Genomic DNA, 25909 nt, shown 5'->3' with positions numbered 1-25909 from the left:
ACCTATCACCTCCATCCCCACCCCCATTCACCTATTGTACTCTTTGCTACCTTCTCCACAGCCGCAGCCCCACGCCACCCCACCCCCGCCACCCCTCCTCGGATGCTGCCTGACCTACTGTGCTTTTCCAGCACCACTCTGATCTAAACTCTGGTTTCCAGCATCTGCAGTCCTCACTTTTGCCAAGAGACTACTCTAGACCCGGTACTGGGGAATGGGTCTGGCTGGGTGATCTAAGTTTCAGTCGGGAAGCATTTTGGGAACACTGTATATAGAATTCTAGAAGTTTTACATTACTTATGGATGAGGATAAGAGTATTCCTCACGTGAAAGTAATAAACTGAGAGAAGGCTAACAATATTAGGCAGGATCAGGGAAATGCAGACTGGGCATGGCTGTTTGAGGGTTAATCCACATCTGTTACATGGAATTTCTTTTTAAAGGCCAGGTGAAGTATATTGGATCTGTGGTGAGCTGGTACAATGGGTACAGCACTGGCTTAGTCACAACAGAGAAAGAATAAATATGGAAGGTGTTTTATTGAACATCGATCTGTAACCAGTGGTGCTCCACAGGGATCAGTACTTGGAACTCTGTTGTTTGTAATATCTTTAGTAATGATTTGGATGAGAAAATGTGGCCTGATTAGTAAGTTTGCAGACGACACAAAGATTAGGGGAGCTGTGGATAGTGAAGAGGAATGCAAGAGGGTACAGCAGGATATAATAGGCTAGAGATTCGGGCAGAGAAATAGCAGATTGAGCTTAATCCACACAAAGGCAAGTGATGTGTTCTGGAAGATTCAATGCAGGAGGGAAGTAAATGTTGGATCTCTTACTAGCATCAACATACAGAGGGATCTAGACATACAGGTCCACAATTCCATGAAAATGGCAATACAATTGTTTAAGGTGGTCAAGGAGGCATATTGCATGCTTGCCTTCATTGTTTGGGGCATAGTGTATAAAAATGGCAAATCATGTTGCAACTGTAGTGAAATTTAGTTAGGCCATTTTGGAATATTATGTCCAGTTCTGGTTGCCACACTACCAGAAGGAGATGGAGGCTTTGGAGAGGATAGAGAAATAGTTAATCAGGGTGTTGTGTGGTTTGGAGGGTATTAGCTATGAGGAGAGATTGAACGAACTTGGTTTGTTTTCATTTGAACGTCTGAGGATGAGTGGCATCCTGACAGAAGTTTACAAAATTTTGTGAAGCATGGACAGAATGGATAGTCTGAGTCTTCTTCCCAGGGTAAAAATGTCAATTACTAGGGCCATGGGTCTCAGGTAAAAGGCCATAAATTTAAAGGAAATGTGGGAGGCAGCTTTATTTATGCAGAGGGTGGCAAGTGCCTGCCAGGGTTGGTGGTGGAGTCAGATACAATATTAATATTTTAAGAGGCAGCTTGACAGATACAAGTATGGGCAGGGAACAGAGGGCTACAGACCGCATAGAGGCAAAAGGTTTTCAATTTAGAAAGGCATCATGTAAGGACACAGGCTTGATGGGCCGAACAGCCTATCCCTGTGCTGTTTAACCTTATCAACATGATTTTCTATTCTTTTCTCTCTCATGTGCTTATTTAGCTTCACCTCAAATGTGTCTGTGCTATTTGCTCTGGTCTCTCCTTGCGGTAGTACCTGTAACATTCCCAGCAATCTTTGTCAGGTTTCTTAGAGTTTTTCCTGAATTCCCTCAGGATGTATTCTTGGCCTTCAGTTCTTGTTTCCTCCCCAAGTGGATATGCTTTGTCAATGCCCCTCACATCACACACTCTCATTGTTCTAACAGTCTCTTATAATGATTTTCTTTTCCAGAGAAAAGCGTTTCAGTTTATTCAGCCTTTCCTGATGCTTATAATCCCTCAGTTCAGGTATCATCTTTGTGAACCTTATTTGCTCCTTGTTCGATGGTCTTATATCCTTTCTATACACCAGACCAGAATAGTCTCCCATAGCATTCACAACAGCCTTATTAAGGTGCTACAGAATTTTGACTCAAGTTGGAAACTTACAATTATAAACCTTTACAAATGGATTTGAATGCATACTTTGTTTTTTATGATCTATTTGCAACCCTGGGTTCCTTTGATCCTGTATACCATTCAGATTCTTAATTATGCAAAATGATGTGACTTCCTCATTCTTTCTGTCAAAATATATCATCTCACACTTAAGCTATACTGACATTTGTTTATCAAATTACAAAACTGAAACTCTATTTTGCCATCATTGGCAAAAGGGTGTGGTTATAATGTAGCAAGTTGAAACATTGAAATGTCAAAGAGTGTGGTGCTGGAAAAGCACAGCCAGTCAGGCAGCATCCGAGGAGCATTCCTGATGAACAGCTTATGTTCGAAACATTGATTCTCCTGCTCCTCAGATACTGCCTGACTGGCTGTGCTTTTCCAGTGCCACACTTTTTGACTCTGATCTTCAGAATCTGCAGTCCTCACTTTCTCAGAGCTTAATCATTGAACACCAATTGTGCAAACTTATTACGGTTTTCCATATTTTGTTATTTCCTTCCTTAAGCAATGCTGTCTAATTAAATCACATTGCCCAATTTTACATCTGCAAATGTAGACATCTTACATCTCACTCCAAGTCCATACCAGTACCCTGGCTTGTTTTTAAATCAGAAGGGTCAACATCCAGCAAATGTGTCTTCTGACTGGATAATGTTGAGAGATCAATAGTTTAAAAGTGCCACAAAGATTGTGAGGAAAGAGCATGACGAACTTGTCTTTATGCAGAAAACTGTTGAAACATGGAATGCTTTGCCACAGGGAATTGCTGAAGAAGAGACAGTTCCTGGTTTCAAGGAACTAGTGGCTCACATTTGAATCAGAGGCAAAAGCAGGGTTATGGGGAGTGAGCAGTGAATTGTGATTGCTCCAGCAACATTCAGCAGACACAATAGATTGTGTGACTTTTTTGAATTTTTATGGTTCTATAAAATCTTAGCTCAGTTTTAACAAATAGAAGCGCATCTGGGATTTGTAATTTTTTTTTACTTTGATAAACTGCACTGGAAAAAAAGCCCCCAAAAGAAACATAAGTATACTTTAGATTAGATTACTTACAGTGTGGAAACAGGCCCTTCGGACCAACAAGTCCACACCGACCCACTGACGCGCAATCCACCCAGACCCATTCCACTACATTTACGTCTTCATCTAACACTAAGGGCAATTTAGCATGCCCAATTCATCTAACCTGCACATTTTTGGATTGTTGGAGGAAACCGGAGCACCCGGAGGAAACCCACGCAGACACGGGGAGAATGTGCAAACTCCACACAGAGAGTCGCCTGAGGCGGGAATTGAACCCAGGTCTCTGGCGCTGTGAGGCAACAGTGCTAACCACTGTGCAACCATGCCGAAGTATGCAGTAATCCATACTCCAGCAGGGCTGCAAGACCAGGTCTGCCTTTTTAGATGCATAGTAAAGATTCCACAGCACTATTCCAAGGCGACATTTCTCAGTGTTCAGACCAACATTCATCCCTGAATAACCACAAAAAGTAATTGGTGACTTGGCTCAATTACAAAATTATGGGATTTTGTTCTGTGCAAATTATCTTTCCTTACATTACAACTGAATTTCAAAAGTTTTTTTTTTCTGATATGAAGTCTTACAGTAAATTCTGAGCAATTTAAGTGCTTACTTCTTCACAACATTTGAATACATCAGCATGCAATATCAATTTTGCGTCATTAATTCCACACACCACTAAAACCGCAAATGCAAACTGGTTACACAGCAATGACAAATTTCTGCAAGTGATAGTAACATGGTGTTTCGGTTTTGCATAACCTAGCTAGTTTATACAGACATCCAAGAATTCCAATTTTTACTCCCCTTCTAAAACTGATGTGACATTTGCTACTGCACAACAAATTATAATGCAAGGTCAAAGCATTTTACAAAAATTAAAACAAGCTACGTGCCTTTTAAATCAAGGCCACGTTATTTCTGCACAATCTATTCCAATTATCTCTTGTGATCTCACCACAGTACACTAGAACACCACAGGACATCAATTCCTATTAAAATACCTGCTCGTTCATAAACAAAATACAAAATCATAAAAAAGGATGGCAGAAAGCTTCACAGTCACAGTGGGAAATGCCATTTTTAATCAGAATCCTGGGAAATTACTCTCACTGGCATATTAGTTTTTTGATTCTAACAAGGTAAGTAAAGGTACGGAAAATAAACAAATGGCCCAAATGGGATGTTTGGCTTTGCAATTATTGCTTGTGATCAATGACTGAAAGCAAAAGGCAGTGGATGTTGGAAATATGTAATAAGAAACTTGAAAATATGCAGCAGAACAGCAGGGTTTGCACAAAGCAAACCGTAGTTCACCTGTTGTGGTTCTGTTCGCTGAGCTGGAAGTTTTTGTTGCAAACGTTTCGTCCCCTGGCTAGGCGACATCATCAGTGCTTGGGAGCCTCCTGCGAAGCGCTTCTTTGATGTTTCCTCCGGTGTTTATAGTGGTCTGTCCCTGCTGCTTCCGGTTGTCAGTTTCAGCTGTCCGCTGTAGTGGTTGGTATATTGGGTCCAGGTCGATGTGTTTGTTGATGGAGTTCGGCCCAACTAGTCCACACCGTCCCGCCGAAGCGCAACCCACCCATACCCCTACATGTACCCCTTACCTAACACTATGGGCAATTTAGCATGGCCAATTCACCTGACCTGCACATCTTTTGGACTGTGGGAGGAAACCGGAGCACCCGGAGGAAACCCACGCAGACACGGGGAGAACGTGCAAACTCCACACAGTCAGTCACCTGAGGCAGGAATTGAACCCAGGTCTCTGGCGCTGTGAGGCAGCAGTGCTAACCACTGTGCCACCGTGCTGCCCACGAGGAGGAGAGGAGAGGAGGAAAGGTCCGTGGCATTCATGGAAGCAGGACAGATGAATTGACAGCAATGACGATGGCTCAAGACAAATGGAGATGGGTCAAATAAAGAAACAGAAGATGAGCCCAGAGGATGTGTGAATGGCAACCACAGAATCATTACAGCTGGAGCCAGATAAAACAGGACTGGGATTCAGACCCAAAAATGTCAAACTCAGTGTTGTGCTGGAAAAGGTTATAAAGCGCTGAACTGAAAGTGGAGGTGCTGGTCATCAAGCTTATGGTCAGCTTCACTGGAAGAGCCTTGAAGGCCAACCACAAGGAGGTCAAATTAGGAGGGGGCATCGAATTAAAGTGCCCAGATCTCGATGCTCAGGTTCACACTTGCCAACTGAACAGAGGTGTTCTGAAAAGGAGTCAGACAACCATGCTTAGTCTCCCCTGCAGCGTTCAATGGTTCTATGTTTGACTTAGGTAAAAATCTTTCCAACTGATGCTCACTGTGTTCGATGAGTGCAAACTCAGAGTGAAGGAAACAACCTGTGGAAGTTGCTGGAAGAAATGAGCTGTACACATTAAGCAGATTTTAAAATAAAACGGCTAAATAATGCAGATGCTAGAAACCTGAAACAAATACAGAATATTGAGGAAAACAGGTGTGGCAGCATCTGAGGAGAGAGAAACAGAGTTAACATTTCAAGTCCAATATGATGTCTGCATCCGGTTTCTTAAGAAGCCAACCCAGACATGAAACATGAACTCCATTTCTCTCTCCACAATTGCTGGCTTTCTCTGTGCTTATTTAAAGTAAAAACTGTTGTAAATTAATTCTGTTACACACATACAATTCGATGCATCATTTCTATCAAGCTCCAAGATGGAATATGTAAAACATTGCCCACGTTGAGGAAATCTCATCACAAGTAGTGACCTCATTATTCCAAATTGAAATCAATTCAAAATGACTGTTTCATTTGAAGGAGTAGATGAGGTTCTGGAAGTTGGGAAAAGCAAAGGCAAAACAGAGACGTTGCATTCCCTTAATTTAAATGATGATGCCATGGAAAAGGGGAGAGCATTTTGTTGATGAGTGGAGAGTGGATGTGCTAGGAAGGGAGGAAATAATGGATAGAATTTCTCAATTCTGATAGAAGGTTATTGGCCTGAAGTATTAATTTTGCTGGTCCCTTTCAGCAAATGGTGCTATACCTATTAACTTCCAATATTTTGTCCTTTAAAATCAATGTCCATGTATAATTTTCTTGTCTGTTGTGATGTTAGCAGAGAAACTAGCCCCAGAGTTTCTGTTTAATTAGTAGAGTCGAGCAAAGTCGAGTAAATTTTTTTACACAGCATAATTTCAGTGTTACAGTGAACAGTTCAAAAGGAGAGAAAATGAAACACTTTTTCTTTTAATGGAATGCCTGTAGGTCATCGTGCACCACTGACCTGACATTTTGGACACTCTCACCCCGTAATTTCTAACAGCGGACTGCAGACTTGAATTAGAACAGACAAGAAACATGAGTGCTGAATATGTTCACTGCTTCAGAATCAACAATCAGCCACACTTTGTACTTTTCACATAACAAGCATCATCCAAAAATATTGAAGGTTAAACTGATACAACAATTTGTATCAGGAGAACAGCAGGCAGTTGGGTGATCTGACTGCTGTTTCTAACTGTAAACTCAATTCGCTTTCTGTTTGCTCTGAGTTGACAGTGTACCAGCCTCCTTACCCATCGAATCAGTCTCTCAGGTATTTGTTTCATATTTTCCTCAATAGGTAAATGTACAGAACTCTCAAAAGAGGAATAAAGAACCCTGAAAATAAGTTGATTGATTTAAATTGTAACTATCACTCAAACCCAGAGCCTTTAACCACTGGCAAATTCTGCAGTGAATATTTGCAAAGCACTATCTCTCAAAGGGATACTGGATGTAATTTTGGTTTTGAACAACAGTGTGTGCCTGACAATATTAGCTCAGATACCTGTTACATAGCTCATCCCATTCTTAACACTATTAAATTTGATAGAAATGAAAATCAGGTCTGAAGCATGCCTGGTGATCTGAACTTGCTCTTTGTGCACTCATACCCATAGCAATATGAAATCTATTCATTTAAATATTCCACATAAAAAGTGCAGACAGTATTGCAGAAGTTTTAGGCTTTTATGCACTATCAATATTTTGAAAGACTCAAAATTAAAACTGCTGTCCTTCTCATAAAGCTGTAATAGATGTCATTAATATCCTGGCCAAAGTGACCACTTAAGGAAGCACCATTACGAGAAGAATTGATGGGATGTACTGTTGACAATTTGTATGAGGCATTGGAACTTACAGTTGTTCAATCAAACTATTGAGATTCTGATCAGAAATTAACAGTTTTTGAACCTAATCCTCATAAGATGCATTAATACTACTTGTTCAGCATTAACAGAATGTAATTTCAAACTAATCTCTAGGCTACATTGGAGTCAAGTGACATGAAGCATGACCTGTTCTGAGAAGGCATTCTGACACGTCTTTGGAATTTGACACATTTAATAGTGGTGCAAAGTCAAATTGAATTTTTGGCATGCTCATTTAGTTTTCTGTGCATTTCACAAAACTAACATTACTTAATTAAAATGTTCAAAACAGGAAAAGTTCCTATTCAATTTCTAATAAACAGACATTGATCAGCCTGGCATGAGCTCTCCCCTTAAAAGAAGGTGGGGAAGCTCCAGTCAAGCAGCAGTAAAATCGACGTTTCAGGCAAAAGCCCTTCATCAGGAATACAGGCAAGAGCCTGAAGGGTGAAGAGATAATTGAGAGGCGGGGGGGGAGAAGAGAGAAAGTAGCATAGAGTACAATAGGTGAGTGGGGGAGGGTGGAGTCGATAGGTGGAAAAGAAGATAGGCAGGTAGGACAAGTCATGGGGACAGTACTGAGCTGGAAGTTTGGAACTGGGGTGAGGTGGGGGAAGGGGAAATGAGGAAACTGTTGAAGTCCACATTGATGCCCTGGGGTTGAAGTGTTCCAAGGCAGAAGATGAGGTGTTCTTCCTCCAGGCGTCTGGTGGTGAGGGAGTAGCAGTGAAGGAGGCCCAGGACCTCCATGTCCTCAGCTGAGTGGGAGGGGGAAGTTGAAATGTTGGGCCACAGGGCGGTGTGGTTGATTGGTGCGGGTGTCCCGGAGATGTTCCCTAAAGCGCTCTGCTAGGAGGCGTCCAGTCTTCCCAATCTCTGCCTGTATTCCTGATGAAGGGCTTTTGCCCGAAACGTCGATTTTCCTGCTCTTCGGATGCTGCCTGAACTGCTGTGCTTTTCCAGCACCACTCTAATCTAGAATCTGGTTTCCAGCATCTGCAGTCCTTGTTTTTACCCTAAGCTCCAGTCAAGCAGCAGTTAAACAACAGGGACAGAGTTCTGCTTGGCTCAAAGCTGGCTTCGACTGAGAGAGACTCTCAGAACAAAGATTACCTTCTTCTACTTGGAAGTAATGGCTACTGAGCTGACTAAACAGTCCAATACTGAAGTAGCAAACCTTGCCAGCAGTGGGCCAGCTGGTGTTTGCTGAAGTGGGTGCCTGCAATGCTTGGGTTTGCACACGTCCCTTTCTGACTGTAACCATTGCCTCAAGGATGAGAATATCAGCCTAACAGCAGGCCCTGATATTGCAGTGAATGCTCATCGTGCTAGTTGATTTGAAGAGGCATCACTTGACATTTCTCAAGGGTTTTTGAGGTGCCCCCTGTATGTTGTCCATGTTCCCATACATATGGGAGGACTGGTATCACTGTAACTGTGTGGACCATGAGCTTGGTGTCTTGTTTGAGATCATTGTCATTAAACAGTCTGTTCCTTAGACAGCCGGCTTACTGGAGGCGATGTTGGATTTCACCATCATAATTGTGACTATCTTCAAGAAAGGAGAGGACAATAAACTGTGGTAATTACTGATCAATAGCTACTGACTCATCAGCAGTGTTCACCTCTTACCTGAATGGTGCTTCCTTACGAAATCGCTCACGGAATTTGTGCTGTTCCACGTCAAAACTCGCACATTTCTTACGAAGGACTGTCACTTCATTGGCCTGAAGAGGTGCCACCTGTTGTTTTGTTGTGATTGCTAACTTCTTAATGTTATTCCACTTCTCTGGAAGTTCCTACACACACAAGTAGCAAAGTGTATAAGTCAATGTAGACAGCACTGCACAATCTAGAAGCTGCAACACCAGACAACTGCACTTTCATTAAGTAGCTCTGAAACAAAAGCCAGATGTTTTGGATAGCACAGCAAGCTCTCCTAGTGTTTTAAAAAATTCTCAAGGTCAGGTTCGTAGGAGAGTAGTCTGACACAGAACAAATGACCAAGAGGCGAGTCTGCTAGAATATGGGCATTTTATTCCCCGCAGTGTCGCCACAACCAACGGGTCTGGCTTATACTCACTCTACATGTTACCGGAACTGGGAGCCGTCAGTTCTCGTAGAGCGGTTGCCAACAACCCACGCTCGGCGGTTAAACGTAACCCCGGAGCAGACTCACCGAACTGGAGACTTTTCCAGCTGATATACTCTTTTCCAGATATAAACATTCATGTGAACAGCAGAGCAAGGCTAAAAAACACATTCCATTCTGGTTACATACAGATAAGAAGATTCACACGGGGAGGTGTGTAATAAGATTCACACGGGACTAAGCAACACCTCCATTCCGGTTAGATTCACACATGTATTGGGACATAATTTTTAACCGTTTCACCACATTCCACTGCTTGGCCCAATACATGTGTTACATTATGATTCACACATGTATTGGGGCATAATTTTACACCACACCTAGTGATTTCCTTTCAACAATGTCTGGGCAAGATTGTTTATGTGCATCAATGAGACTTTCCTTGACATAAGAGGCAAAGATTACATTAACTCAGTTAAATGTTTGGTCACTTAACGGAACTGTGTTGTCAGGCAGCTCACTAAATGTTTTGACATAAGGGAGCCATCATGAATGATTGCACTCATGTCTCTGAATCAGATGATCAAGCACTCAAGATCAACACCAAATACTTCAACTCATAAGACAACCTATCCACAAACCAAAAAGGAGCCCATGAAAAGCCTTGTTTCCACATCTCAGCAGATAGAAGCATTCTGACGTTAAACATTAGCTTTAGTACAACAGCAGCAAATACTTAAACACATAAGCTTAGAGTTGGTGTTAACAATGGAAGTGAAATTGCCAATATTTGTCCTCTCCTGAATCCTACAGCAGTTTTTGAAGTTCACATACATACATTAAATCATAGGAACGCAAAGTTGCTGTTAGTGATTTCAAGCTTTCTCATGGTCTCCCTGAACAAACCAAATATCTGGTCATCATTACGCTGCTGTTTGTAGGGGCTTGCTGTACACAACTTGGCAACAATGTTTCCTCAGGACAACAATGATCACATGTCAAATATACTAGATCAGATGTAAGCATGTCTAGTGGTCCCAAAAGATACAATATAAAGGAGAAAATACAATATTCTCTTTCAATCTACAATAATGTAAAAACTACTGACGATGAAAACTGGCAGTTTTCATGCCAAGAGTCTTGCTGTAATGCACTGGAAAGATATCAACTAATCGGTTGATTTTTTTTTTAAAAAAGCTTTTGTTTTTAAAGCATATCAAACCATCACTATAGAATCCACTGCTTCCATTGGGTGTATACTGGGTGAATGGAGCTCAATGTTCCAGCAGAGCAATGGCTGCTCTGTGGTTGCTTAGACAAGTCTTATTACATATTCTTAGCTAAGAGACAGACACCCATAATTCTACTGAAACACTGGACAGCTGCTCAATTGATACAGTAATGCCAGCTATCTGAAACCTGTAATCAATTTCAAAAAGTTCATTGTGACAAAGTTAAGAGATGTCAAGTACTTGTGGTTTCAGCTATTGAAACTTTAACAGGCATGAATGATTTGAAATTTTTATTGCTCCAGTATAGAATTTCTTTGAAGCAAAGTGTAAAGTTATCAATGAAAATTTTTATAAAAGTTTTCTTTGACAGATATAACTATCAACACTGGGTTCACTGTTTCTACATAGTGAATAGGAATGGGAATGGCAGTTATATAGCTTTTGTAAGGGCAGCCCATGTTTGAAAGACAGAAAATGGCTGACGAGGCTTAAATAAAATGAGGCAGCCTGTCCAAGCATTAAGACACAAAATGGCTGACAAGAGACAAACAGAACAAACAGCTTGTTCTCATTTTTAAGTGAAAGGCAATGGTACCTTTGAACAGAGCTACTCCAAGGCCAAGAAGGGGCCTTGCAAGAAACCACCTGAGACAGTTTTGATAAGAGGATGCCTAAAAACAGACAACTGATTGATCCCAGCCTTATTAATGAAAGGATGATAGTCCCAGTAAATAAATAATACTAAGTGTGAGTCTTAGCCAATGAACTAGCCAGATTGACACCCTAAGCAGCTGCAAACACAACAGCTATTTTGTAGTAAACAGTTGGCTTTTTGAAGTTACTCATAATATTAAGAAATAGATTCTAGTTAAAGGTTCTTCAGATAATCATAGTAGTTTTCAACATGAAGGATAGATGCACACATAACCAAAGTATAATACAAGCATTAGAGAAAAACAGCGCTTAAACACAGATGTAAGAGTTAATTAGTCTTAAGAAACACCTTCTCTTATGCTCTAAACAAAATACATTGTTCACAGCCCATTAATTACAAGATGCCAACAGTAGAAGTAGCTGCATAACTTTACACTTTATAACTAACTTTATAACAGAAACCTATATTACAAATCTTAAATCAACTAGTTAAAACTAACTATCTTTTGTATTGTTACATATATAATCAGGACAGTGAAAACTTCAATGAAAAACAGAATTTAAGCCGCCCTTGGAGTTAAGCAAACCTGAGACAGATCCGAAGGAGGACAGCCAGTAACTTTGGAATGCGAATGAATATGATGCATTGGAAGATCCCAAGGCCGAGACTTTATATTGTCTAGTAAACACCATAAAATCATGGGAACCTGGGACTGTCCATAGGAATACCCTTATTGGTCAAGTGTTTTACAGGATTGTGTGTATGGATTTAAGGAGGAAGGACAGTGACTCTGCAGTACTTGATTATTATTACATAGAACATGTACAAAAATGCTGCATTTTACTGTCAAGATCAGAGTGTGCCGTTGATCGCCCTTCCGATCTGAGCCAAAAACGGAGTGGGCTGGATGGTTGGCTCATATGAATTCTTTGAAGGGCATGAGGTCGCATGGATAGGTGTGTGGGGATGACGAGGTGTGAGGCGTGTAGATTTTATTCCAAATAGTACAATGCCCGAATTTGCTTTTAAGCAGCATGCCTCCACAGCTGGCAGCATTCCTGCCTCCCTTTGAACCTTTCTCCAGGTCACGGCTGGTCTACGGGGCTGCCCCCTGTTCCTAAAAACGACAGCATTCCTTGGAAGATGGTATTTGTCGGAGGCTGGAACATGAAATCGGGAACTTTCCCAACTTCTATTATCCACCTCTAAGATGAAAGTCCAGACCCACCCCCCCATTCTGAGCAAGGATGAAGCTTCACATGGACGTTCACAACATACAAAATTAAAGTAGAGCTTGTTTTGTATACAACACTGCATACATAGGATGGCACGTAGTTGGCACTGCAGCCTCTCGGCGCCAGGGACCCAGTTCAATCCCAGCCTCAGGTAGCTGTCTGTGTGGAGTTTGCACATTCTCCCCGGGTCTGCGTGGGTTTTCTCTGGATGCTCCGGTTTCCTCCCACAGTCCAAAGATGTGCAGGTCACGTGAATTGGCCATGGTAAAATGGCCTCACAATGTACACACTAGGAAGGGGCAACTACAGTAAATGTGGGGTTACTGGGACATGATGGGATTCTCTTCAGAGAATTGGTGCAGACTTGATGGGCCAAATGGCCTCTATCTGCACTGTAGGGATTCTACGATTCTAGATATGGTGGAATGTCCATACACTAAGTCAGGTGGACTAAAACATCAGAATGGACTTTAACTACACACCTATTATTAACAGGGTTCATTGTTTATGATAGAAAGAGGATTTTTTCATGAAATAATCTGAAGTGAAGAACTAGTGTGAAGGTATAAGAGATTATTTCAAAGGTGTACATGAAAACATTTCTATCACAGGATTTGCATTTGTTCCAGCCATTTTTAATTCCAGTCCAGTGATCACAGAGTAGCAGTATGGAAATTAACATCAGCCCCAGTAATCAAAATAATACACCAACTTCCACTGACCTCCAGGAGCCTGTACACATCTTCAGGTAATTCCTGTTCATAGGTCTTCAGGAGTTCTATGGTCTGTTTAAGGGGCTCAAACATCTCATTAGTTGTAACCTGTCTCTCTTTCACAGCCATGAGGTGGCCCATAACATGAATGAGGCCACTCAAATCACCTTCTTCAACCTTCTGGCGTAAACCTCCTTCCGCTATCTTGATAAATGCTTGGAGATCAGTCAGACTGAATGGGGCGAGGAAAAAGGATTTGAAGGAAAAGTGAACAAGACACCAGCATCAAGACAGCACATTGATTTTATATTACACAGAACATAAAACACAGGCACAAGTAAATCACAACATATCTGTAATAATTTATTCTTTTGCACCAGGCGTGTCCTCCCATACCAAATGCCTTATCTTAACACATTTCCTCATCGTTTATGTACAGATCTAGCTCTTTTGAAAACATCTTAGCTGCATTCCTCAAATTTTCTATCATGGTGCATTTCATATTCTCAACAAAGTTTTTTTTTCTCAGGTTGAAATATCAGTAACTACCTTTCAGTCGCTCAGGTGGAAACATTCTCTCCACATCTACCTTGGCCAACCACTTCTTCATCATTTCAAAGGCCTCCATAAATTTCTCTCCTTCCCCTTCCACCAAAATGTGTTTAATCTTTCCTAATAGCCATAATTGCCCAGTTCATCCTGTATTTCCTCCAGTGTTTATACATCTTTTCATTCGATAGCCTGAAGCAGACTGCTCACAGTATACTAAATGCAGCCTGATCAAGATATCACACAAGCTTAACATAAACTTCATTAGTTTTAAATGCTATAATCTCTGTAAATATATCCCGGAGTGTTATTCTTATTTTTCAATGTTTTGCTAACTGGTAAGGCTGTTTGTAATGATTTCCTTACCTATAACCATGTCATGATTTCCTTACCTATAACCATGAATGGCTTTGTACTTAGTCCTATATACACAGTGGATACTGGAAGAGTGGGTGTGGAGGATGCATGGGGTTCATGGGAGGGGTATGGAGGAGGAATCTGGAATAGGAGGGCACCTGGAGGTGGCACGGAGGATATGAGAGGCCATTAAGGAAGCGTGCAGACATGTGAAAAACTTTACAGGATTTAAGTTGAGTCTTACCTGTTTGTTACATGGTCAATCAGGTGTTGTTTGAACATAAGGCTCCATTTCTTAATGATATTCAACAGAGCAGACTTGAACGGTCTGGCATCAATTCGCATCCAGCTGTCAAATATGTTGATGGACTCCAAATGATTCACCTCATCATAGATCTTTTCGTAAGAGTCGACTTGTTCTTTATACTGCTCGAGTGTTGGGGGACTTTCTGGCACACCATCTTCTGCATGAGCCTCAATTTCTTCAGCAGTAAGAACGTGTCCATAGAGAAGGAATTGACGCATAAACTCCTTGCGGTCGTCAACCCACAGATAAGCATACTGCTCAAAGGAATTCTGATAGTTGCAGCATTTTGCCATGACTTGTTGTATGCTGTCCATCAGGTTTTGACGCATGTCTACCAGGTCAGCCATGTCTTCCATATCAGCCTGATTTTTAAAATTTAGCAAAGGAGGATATTGGTTAGGCCACTCCTGGATACTGTGTTCAATTCTGGTCTCCCTGCTATAGCAAAGATGCTGTGAAACTTGAAAGGGTTCAGGAAACATTTACAAGGGTATTGGCAGGGTTAGAGGATTTGAGCTATAGGGAGAGAGAGGCTGGGGCTATTGTCTCTGGAGCATCTGAAGCCGAGCAGTGACCTTATAATAGTTTATAAAATCATGACGGGTATGGATAGGGTGAATAGTCAATGCCTTTTCCCAAACTTAGGGGAGTCCAAAACTAGAGGTCACAGATTTAAAGTGAGAGAGGAAGGGACAACTTTTTCACACAGAAGGTGGAGCATGTATGGAATGAGATGCCAAAGGAAGTGGTGGAGGCTGGTACAATTACAACATTTAAAAGGCATCAGTATGGATATATGAATAGGAAGGGTTTAGAGGCATATGGGCCAAATGCTGGCAAATAGGACTAGACTAGTTTGAAATATCTGGTCAGCATGGACAAGTTGGACCAAAGGGTCTATTTCCATGCTGTACATCTCTATGATTCAATGATAACTAAGACATAAGGAACAGCCAATACAAAATACTTAGAGAAAATGCAGCCACAAAGTAAGAAGGTTGTGAAAATCACCAATCCATAATTAAGTATTTTTAGTCTATAACAAACAATCTCATTATGGTTTCTTCAGACTGCAGTAACCACAGAGGGATGGAAAGAGACAATACCAGGCTGATAAACTACACAACAAAAACTAAAATAAAATCAGAAGTTAAGTTACTTCATGTTATAACAAAAGTTTGAGTGAAAGGTTCATTAATTTAAATTCAACAAGTTTCAGATACCCCTTTGCTAATTTCCCAGCAAGCTGACAGGGCTAACGTATACTACATGGTTTATCATGAAGTCTTCAAGAATGAATAACAATTAAATATTCAGTTCAGTTTAAACCGGGGAAAAAGTTGAAGAATTGAATCTGTAGCATTTCAGAATTGAACAACTGTATCGTGTATGTGATTTGTGAATAGTCACAATGTAGCACTTCATCTGAAAACTAAAATTTCATTGCATCGCCCACTTCAACTTCATGATTAAAATAAAACACTGCTTGCTCATACAACAGAGAAAAATGTATCTTTGACTGGCCTGCACTGAAAACATGGAGCAAACACTAATGGACTTCAATATCCCAATAAAGAAGACTGTTAACAGGATTGTTGGATGAACTAGAAGAAAGGAACACTGAAAGATATTAAACAGAGCAATTTTAGTGTGACCTCTCCCTGACTTCAATGGAGCATAATAATAAGCAGTGTGTGAAACTCTAACTGCATGCAATCTCCCATAGCTCCCAGGTAAGTTAGGTTAAATTGAGCCCCAGCTGTCTTATGTTGAGATCATACATAGTGGAGAAGCTCACCTGATAGTGAGGGAAGGTGTTGTGTTCTGCCAACCTGGGTACCAAGGACGATATCTTGAAAACATCATTAATCAGTCCATCGACCATGTCATAGAAGCTGTCGCTGGTGCCTATCTCAAGAGATGGACGGAAAACCAAGTCTAGCGAGACCAAATCTAACTGGGCTTCAAACAATGGCGCAAATCCTGCATTAGGATCTGTACAGAACAGAAGAAAAATAATAGAACTAGCCTGATGTGAGAACGTGAGTTACTACTATGAATTGGCAGCTTATGATGTCAATTCCAAAGGAATACAAACAAAAGTTTTTAAAAGATTCCATTTCTGAAGAGACAACTTTTCTTCTTCATATGGTCTAAAAGCCATCCCACATATTCTATTGTCTCAATTGCATCAACAATACGAGAATAAGCAATGTACTGGCATTGATGTCAGCACACAATCGTCAAGTCCAGCCTGGATCGAGAGCACAACAATCAAAATTACTCTTCAAATATTAAATTGCTGACATACTTCAATATTCTGTGGAGAAATTAACTTACTTAACAATACCACAGACTTAGAAAATGCATATGATGGTTTATCTTTTCTCACTCCTGTCTGTCTCTGGTCTTTTCGAAAATTCATGCCCTCTGATCTTGGACCAAAGACAACAATGAAGTCACAAAAATAATAGCAAGGATGTGAAAGCAATTATAATAACACTGCAGAGTATTGGAAATGGCAACATGAGAAAGGCCCAGGGGAAAGGTTTGAAGACTAAGGTTGCACTTTCTTTAAAGTGCAAGATGGTCATATTCATATTACATAACCTTATGTTTTCCCACATAGAGCTGGAGCCTGCAAATGTAATAACAAATGTTGCAGAATTATAAATGTTGTGTCCCATGGAATACTCAATCTCATTGGCAGTTGGGTGAAGATAATATTCCTTAAATATTCTATAAAACTGTTTTCAGAAATTATCTTTCAGATAACCTTGACAATAACTCACTACATACAGTCAACAGTGCAAATAAAATGGAATCTGATTATTCCAGCAAGGAACTTAGGAAAACATGAGTTTCGCCCTCCAATTTGTCAAATTGTAGTTTCGCACATTTCCACAAAACCACCAGGATTGGGAAAAGGACTTGTTCTAGCCAAATAAAGGAAAGTAAATGCTGTTCATTTGTGAAGGAAAATATTATAATTCGATTCTGTTCCATAATGATGGAAGGAATCTGACTAAATGGATGCAAATGTGTGCATGCTTTACCAATGAGCCAATAAAGAAACCACATGTCTGGACTTTTACTGGTGGCAGTGAACAGGGAAAAACAAAAAAAGTCATGGTGGTTTTGTTGGCAGGAAAGTCATTCAGATGTGTGTAATAACACTTTGAGGTATATAAAAAAAAGGATTTGAAGTTTAAAGATTTCTGGTGTTTATCTTCTCTCCCATGTGTAATTGTGAACTTATATCTGAAAGTATTGAGTTCTTTACCTAATAAGGAATGTACTTGGGACATAATTATTAAATATGAGCTCCTGTTAGACTGAAGGATCTAATATGCACAGTTGAATCTCAAAACATTATGGGTCTACCCACAGGTATTGCGCAACTCTGTGTTATAGAAAAATCACGCTTTAGAAACAGTGGTTAAAGTATTGGTGATGTAATCATGTTACAGCCAATACATGTTTTAAAAACGTACACTTTAGAAACAGTGTCCCCAAATTGTCAACTGCATTACTGCGATTTCACGTTAACAAAATGCGCGTTATAGCAGAACGACCTGTGTACCAAATGGATTGAAGCAGTACAAAAAGGTAGCTCACCACCGCCTCTCCAGGCAACTAGTGATGGGCAATAAATGCTGGTCCAGCCAGCAACACCTACGTTAAATAAGAGAAAAGCTACTATGACAGCTTGATAAATATTTTGGTAAATAATTAGTAAGCAGTCCAGCACTAAAGGTAATATTGAAGCTGCACCAAATCCAACTGTTATAAAAATGGACATAACAATACTACTTGTAACTGAATGTATTTTCGATTGAGCACCTCTACAAAAAAATCATGGCCTGTATAATCTCTAGCATGAGTTAATCCCAGACTAAACTTTGGTGTACAGGTGCACTACTTCAAGGCTTGCAAATGATATGAAAAGCACAAAACACAGAAACTAGGAGCAGTCGTAGGCATTTGGATCTTCAAGCCCAATCCACCATTCAATATCTTATATTTTAATCCCATATTCCACTTTTTCTCCACATCCTGTGATGCCCTTAATATCTAAAAATTTATCTTACTCTCTCTTGATTACATTCTTACCATTTGCCTTCCTAATTGCTTGCTACACCTGCTTATTTACTTTAATTGACTGATATTCAAAGACAACCAAATCTCTTCACACAAACACATTTCCCAATATATTACCATTTAAATAATACCTTTAGTTTTTTTACACTGACACTATAAGTTCATATTTATCCATGTTGTACAGCATCTACCATATTTTTGCCCTCACACTCAACTTATCCAGATTGTCCTGAACTGTCATTACGTTCTCCACAAAACTCACAATCCCACCTAGCTTCGTGTCCTCAATAAACTTGAAAATATTTCATTTGGTTCCCAAATAACTGTTTGCAAACTGAGCAAAATACCCACTCTTTGTTTCCAGACTTTCAACCAACTCTCAATTCATGCCAGTATACCATCCCCAAATTCCATGTGATTTAATTTTGCCCACTAACCTCTTATGTAAGACCTTATCAAAAGCTTTCTTGACATCCAAATACACCACATCCACTGGTTCTCTCTTATCTATTTTACTAGTTTCATCATCAATAAAATCCAGTAGATTAGTTCAACATGAATTTCCTTTCATGAATCCATGTGGACATTGTCTAATTCCATTAAAGCTTTCTACATGTCCTGTTATCAGGCCTTTTATAATAGACTCTAGTGTTTTCCCTACTACTGATGTTACAAAAAACTTGGAAACATTGTCAATTGTGAGGATAGTGTAGAGCTTCAAAAGGACAAAGACAAGTTGGATGAAGGACAGTGTGGAATGATGTGAAATGATTCATTTTGATAGGAAGAATATAAAGAGACATAAAAAAGGACACAATTCTCAACAGGGTGCAGGATCAGAAGGTTCTGGGTATATTTATGCATAGGTCATTGAAGGAGGTAGGACAGGTTGAAAGTGTAATTAGTAGATAATAGTGGCCTGAGTTTTATTAAAAGCAAGTAGCTAATGTTGATAAAGCTTTAATTCAGTTTCAGGCAGAGTATTTCAGTCAGTTTTGGTACCATGCTGTAAGAAGGGCATGAAGCCATCAACGAGAAGGCAGAAATGTTTAACAAGAATCACAGTACTAGGAAAGAGGAACTTCAACAATGAATATTCAAAAGCTTGAGGGATCTTGATAGTGTTGATATGGAGAAACTGTTTGTACTTGTGAAAGGATCCAGGATGAGAGTGTGAAGTTTTAAAGTAATTGGAAAAAGAAGCAATAATGTTCTGAGAGAAAGTTTTTTTTTCGCACAGTGATGATTAGGATCTGAAATGCAGCTCTGAGAGTGTGATGGAATTGGAATTGGGCGATTATCTAAAAAGGATAAATGTGCAGAGTAGTAAGGGGAAAGAAGGAGAAGGACATGAAGGGAGCAGCTCGTTCAGAGACCAGGGGCAAATACAATGAACCAAATGGCATCCTTCTGCTCTATAACAAGTCTGTAATTCTGTAATTCCATCAGCAGAATCACAAAACCCACATAATGTTGCCTGAGGCAACTCCTACAAGGAGAGTGGGCTCATACGTTAGAAGGTCAGAAAGATTGTGCCTTGCACTGAATAAATGAGTTACCCGTGCATAACCACAGCTTCAGTAGGTATCAGATTCAAAAAGTGTAGCGCTGGAAAAGCACAGCAGGTCAGGCAGCATCTGAGGAACAGGAGAGTCGACTTTTCAGGCATAAGCTCTTCATCAGTCTCTCAGCCCCCTTCTCCCCTCCAACATTCCTGATGAAGGGCTTATGCCTGAAACATTGACTCACCTTCTCCTTGGATGCAACCTGACCTGCTGTGCTTTTCTAGCACCACTCTCTCAACTCGGACTCTCCAGCATCTGCAGTCCTCACTTTCTTTCATTAGGTACCAGCAGTCAGTGAATAAACAGCATCTGTGATCCACACAAAAGGTCACGAGCTGGGTGAGGGGGCGATATTTCTCAACAAGAAACAAGTAAAGGTATTAGCGCAGAATTACTTGTGTGAAAAATAACCGTGAGTTTAAAGTGCACACTGATGTCAGTGTGTAAAGAAATCAGCCATTTGTGGCAAGGAAGAGATATTCTGTGAGAAATATTAGAAACAAAAAGTATATAAAAATGAATTATATATAAAAAAAGAAAATACTTTTAAAAACCAAACAAATTGAACATATGAGGTCACTATATATTTGCAATTAAGAAAGTTTTTGATATAAATAGATAATTCTCACCAGTATTTTCTGTAAAGTAATTCAGAGAGGATTCAATAGCATTGAAGAAACCATCAATGACCATTTCATCAATGTAGTCAACATATGCCTTCCAGTCACTTGAAGTTTCATCTGCTTGGAATAGACTCAGATTTTCCTGATGAATTATAAATGCATTATTTGAGTTATAAATAAAAGTCAAATCAAAGTACTCCATGGTTCATATAAGTAAATCAGTTACTATAATTTGATATATGAAAACAAAGTATTTGTATAATTCATGCCTGAATCCAGTGCCATTGCTGGATATATTGTGGTTATGCTGAGGAGTTACTTTCATTCTACAGAATAACCAACTCAATAGGAAAAGAGAAACTGGGATTCCACAAGAATCCTGAACATTTCAGCCATCGGACTCTAAAGGACTTCAATCTCTTCTGACTCAAAACATTCCTTTTGTTAAGTCTCAGCTTAGTCAACACCCCAGTGTTAAAACTGCCAAACACCTTGTCCTCCTTTAAACAATGCTTGCCCTATTCTGTTGATCCACCCTGCCTTCTTCCTCAGTCCTGGTGGCTGTTTTCCCATGAGGAGATTGGCCTGCATGGTTGAACAGTCTTGACCCCGCTACATACTTCAGACTCAAGGCCAGTAGTCAGAGGCCAAATGCTAAACCTGTAGCAATGGACCACCCTGATGAACAAAGAAACCGAGAGACTCTTCAGTGCAGTTCCTTTAACAGCACTTTCCAAACATGCAACCACGAGGGCAGCATATGCAAGGAAATAGTGCCACCTACAAGTTCCCTTCCACGATGCTCACCAGCCTGATTCAGAACTGTATCCCTGTTCCTTTGCTGTCACTGTGTAAAAATCCTGGAACTCCTTTGTAACAGCACTGTGGGTGTATTTACACACCAAGGAATGCAATAAAACAAAAAGTTGGCTAACTATTACATTTTCAAGTGCAATTGGGAAAAGGTAATTAATCCTGGCCTAACATCCTTCAAAAACAATAAATTTTTAAAAGATATATAAATCTTAACTGCATATTGAATTTTGTAATTTCTAAAGGTCCAAACGTAACAAAAACTGATCAAAGATTTCAGGCCAAGAAATGTATACTACAGTTATCATTAGATTATAAATCGTTCAGGAGTGTGAAGTGAACATGACTAGTTAGAAAAATATGCAGAGATCCAGCGTGTCAGATGGTGAGAATGTGAAACACTCTACCACGTGGAATGACCGAAGAAAATGGTATAGACACATGTAAGGTCTTAGGTAAGCACAGGGAGGAGAAAAGGCTTGAATAATATGTTGACAGGGTGAGGTAAACTCATGTGAGATGAACTTATGTAAAATGAGGAGTGTACAGGGCATAAACAACAGTGGGTCAAGTGACCTATTTCGGTTCCGAATTCCATGCAAGATTTCTTTCCACTAGATACTCTTTCAATTGTTTGGAAACGGTTCATGCTGGCATGAGGAACAATCTTTCATTTTCAGTCTATTTTATGGAATTTTGTCAGCCAGTTAACCTCAGGAACGGAACTCAGCTGGCAAATTTGAGAGCAGAAGTTAGCATTACTTCTTTGGTAAATTTGTTCTTGGAAAGTAGGCTTCACTGTGCACACCTGAGGGTGGTAGCGCGATCACGGCTATTGCCAAACAGCTCCTACATTCTACGGTTATAACCCGCAGGGAAGAACCAACAAAAGAGAATTTGGAAATGAATGCACTGGAACTCCATTTTGGAGAAGGGTCAGGCCAGCACGTCTCGCAAACAAGTGGGATGTGTCTTTTTAAGAGAAAGTTGTATGCTGCTCACGGTAATTCTCAGGTACTACTTTCCTCCATTTTATCACCACCATCTTTTCTATGGATTCTCCTCTTTACTCATCTCCGCATCAACTTCCAACTACCTACTGGGTGGACAATATTTTGCTAATATTCGTACCCCCTTCAATATGACCCTGAAGTGAATTTTGGGGAAATTTTGAAGTGCAGCTGTGAGGAAAAAGGGGCACATCCACTAGTTAGTACTTGAGCAGAAACCTAATTAGATGGGCTGGGATGAAAAATTGAAAGCAACCAAAATTGATAACTTAAATATATTTCTTGAGAAAAAATGTGACAATTGTTTCTGGACCACATCTCATTGAATAAAGGTGTTACCGAGCAGACTTAGTAAAGTTATAATTCCAGGTATTGACAATAAACCACAAATGAAATAGTTTCAATTGGTTCTAGACCATGTCTTATTTTAATATAATTTAGTGCCCAAAATATTCAAAATGAACAATGGGATTCTAACATCTTACTTGTAAGTATTTACTTGAGATTATTTGACATATTCTTATGAGGATTGTTGTGAGGAGGTCTTTTAAAATATTCACAAGACATAAACTAAGATTAAACAGAGACTCTTTGAAAGATTTTTTTTCCCCCATTCTGTTAAATTGGCCTGGAGGTCTGATCTTACTGTACCTTCACCAATGAGTGGATCTTTTCACCAGTTTGTTGAATTAAACTGTAGCGCTTTTCAAGTCGTTCATTCTTGTCATCCAGATTGAGAAGGGTATCCTTTTTCCCTTCCTTCCTCTCAAACAAGGGAGACACCCACGTCTTCATAATATTCCGTATTGCAGTGACATTGTCTTTTGTTTTCTGCACTCGGCTCTCCAAATCATGAACCATATCTCGAACTGCTTGGATGTAATCCCAGATCCCTTACAAAATATAAACAAGAATGTATTAAGCAGAATGGATTGCTGATGCATTCTTAAGTTTCTTCAATGATAAGGCTCAATCTATCTAGATTTTCTTCTATTAGCTTGCTAATTATTATTTTGTACCACTAAGGATTTTTTAAATTTGTTCCTATAATTCATTGTTAGGTCTCAACATGCCACAATCAAACTCTGGTGAGTTTCTGATCAATTTTACTGAAGCAGTTATTAATCTTAAGAGAATGCTACCTCAGTATTCTGATGGAACAAAACAGCCTTATGAGAGCCTTTAATAGGAAAAGTTGGCTCACAGAAGGAATGCAAGGTAATCAACTTTTTCAACAGATCAGCAGAAACTGTATGACTGGGGCTCAAACGATATGCAAGAAAATGCCGAATGATAAGATCTAAGTCCTTTCCTGAATAGCTCCCCTTTCCATAACCAAACACTAGAATATCACTGGAAAGCTTGGCTTTCAATGAATTTCCCACTTAGTCTGAGAAATTATCTTCCCTAGCAGAAGTTAACATTTCTTCAAATGATTCAATCTTTCCTTCCCCAATGGCATTGAAAATGAAACACATTTTGAAATTTTCAATGCATTTAAAGTGTACTGTCTTTTCCAGGATGACAGATCATGCATAGAATCACTGGATCCATACAGTGTTGGAAGCAGGCCATTTGGCCCATCGAGTCCACACCAACCCTCTGAAGAGCATCCCAACCAGACCCTCTCACCCAACCCCTGTAACCTTGTATTTCCCCGTGGCTAATACACTTAACCTGCACATCTTTGGACTGCGGGAGAAAACTAGAGCAGCCAGAGGAAACCCATGCAGACACTGGGAGAATGTGCAAACTCCACACCAACAGTGGTCCGAGGCTGGAATCAAACCCAGGTCCCTGGCACTGTGATGCAGCAGTGCTAACCACTAAGCCACCCCATGGAAATGTCGGATTCAAAAACAGTGGGCCACTCAGTCGCTCAAACCAGCCCCATCATTCAACAAAATCATGGCTGAGCTGTTCCAGGACTCAACCCTTCTTTCAGGCCAACTCCTCATAGCTGTCAACTCCTCAATAATTCAAACATCTAGCTAATTTAAATACTTTCAGTGATCTAGCTTCCTCAACTCTCTGGTGTAGAGAACTCCAAGCGTTCACTACCTGCTCAGAGAAGAATTCACTCTGCAGCTTATTTTTAAATGAGTGTTGTTTGTAACCATGACTACCAGGTGAAGATTTGCCCACTTGTGGAAAAATATTCTCAACATCTACCCTGTCAAGTCCCCTCAGAATCTTGTGTGTTTCATTAAGAACAGCCCTGATTCATCAAAACATCTAATGGGTAAAGGCTGAACCTGCATTTGACAAGTTGATTCCTTCAGCTCAGGAATCAAACCAGTGAGTGTTTTCTCAGTTGCACCCAATGCAGCTAAAACATTCTTTTAGAAATACGAGAAGCAAAACTTTTCAGAGTATTTCAGCTCTGAGCTCATCAATAGCCTGTACAGTTGGAATATGACTTCCTTGTTATTAAACTCCAACACCTGGCAATGAAGGCCAATACTGCATTTGCCTTAATTACTTGTTGTATTTGCATGCTGGTATTCAGTTTTTCATACATAAGAACACTCAGATCCCTCTGGTTCTAATTTTTTGGACTGTCTCTCCTTTTAAATAATATTCTGCCCTTTTGATTCTTCTTAATAAAGTACCTAATACCACACATTCCTACATTAAACACCATCTGCCAAGTTTTTGCCACTCACTCAAATTATTCATATCCCCTTGCAGATTCCTTTTGCCTTCATCATAACACTCCCTCCTTTCTTGGCATCAACAGCAACTTTAGATGTGTTAAACCCTGCCCCCTCCTCCAAGTCATTATTACAGGCAGTAAGTAACATTGGCACTCTACTAATTATACCTTTACAACTTGGCTTTTTCAGTCATGCTCTGCTGATTGCTAAAGTAAATCCCATTCATCTGGCCTGTGGTTTAACTGTTGATTGGTTACTCTCCTTTACCGCCTTTGTTAACCATGGGTGGTTCATCTTTCTCACTGAGTCCTTCTTCTTGACCTGAATCAATTTTTGCTGACTACACATCGAATGACATTTCCCTAGATCTATTTTCCCAGTCCGTTTTAGAAAATGCTCAGTCCATCCGTCCGTATTTGCACTTCTTGAAGTTGATCACACTGGTTTAAGACCTAAGTTGCTCTCCCTCAAACTGAATTTTACATTATACCACAGTGTGATTATTACTCACAGAGGAACCTTAACCATGAGATTTCTTATTAAGTCTAACTCATTATTAGATCTAAATTAGCGCTGAAAAATGTGTTGCTGGAAATGTGCAGCAGGTCAGGCAGCATCCAAGGAGTAGGAGAATCGACGTTTCGGGCATAAGCCCTTCTTCAGGAATGAGGAAGGTGTGCCAAGCAGGCTAAGATAAAAGGTAGGGAGGAGGGACTTGGGGAAGGGCATTGGGAATGCGATAGGTGGAAGGAGGTTAAGGTGAGGGTG

At 40.1% G+C, this 25909-nt stretch overlaps 1 protein-coding gene across 1 annotated transcript in view; it reads right to left on the bottom strand.

The window, feature by feature from the left end:
• The window catches only part of LOC122562034 (dynein axonemal heavy chain 9-like), a 508505-nt gene that overhangs the window by 403708 nt on the left and 78888 nt on the right, over positions 1-25909 (bottom strand). The window contains exons 14-19 of the mRNA XM_043714478.1: positions 23136-23377; positions 20668-20803; positions 16171-16367; positions 14310-14734; positions 13169-13391; positions 8865-9031 (exon numbers count right to left, since the gene is read on the bottom strand). Coding sequence (XP_043570413.1) covers positions 8865-9031; positions 13169-13391; positions 14310-14734; positions 16171-16367; positions 20668-20803; positions 23136-23377 — 1390 coding nt within the window. The remainder of the gene's footprint in view (positions 1-8864; positions 9032-13168; positions 13392-14309; positions 14735-16170; positions 16368-20667; positions 20804-23135; positions 23378-25909) is intronic.

The sequence above is a fragment of the Chiloscyllium plagiosum genome, chromosome 24 (assembly GCF_004010195.1).
Source record: "Chiloscyllium plagiosum isolate BGI_BamShark_2017 chromosome 24, ASM401019v2, whole genome shotgun sequence".
Taxonomy (NCBI): domain Eukaryota; kingdom Metazoa; phylum Chordata; class Chondrichthyes; order Orectolobiformes; family Hemiscylliidae; genus Chiloscyllium; species Chiloscyllium plagiosum.
Note: the sequence above shows the minus strand (reverse complement) of the source record. Positions and strands in the feature narration are given on the sequence as shown.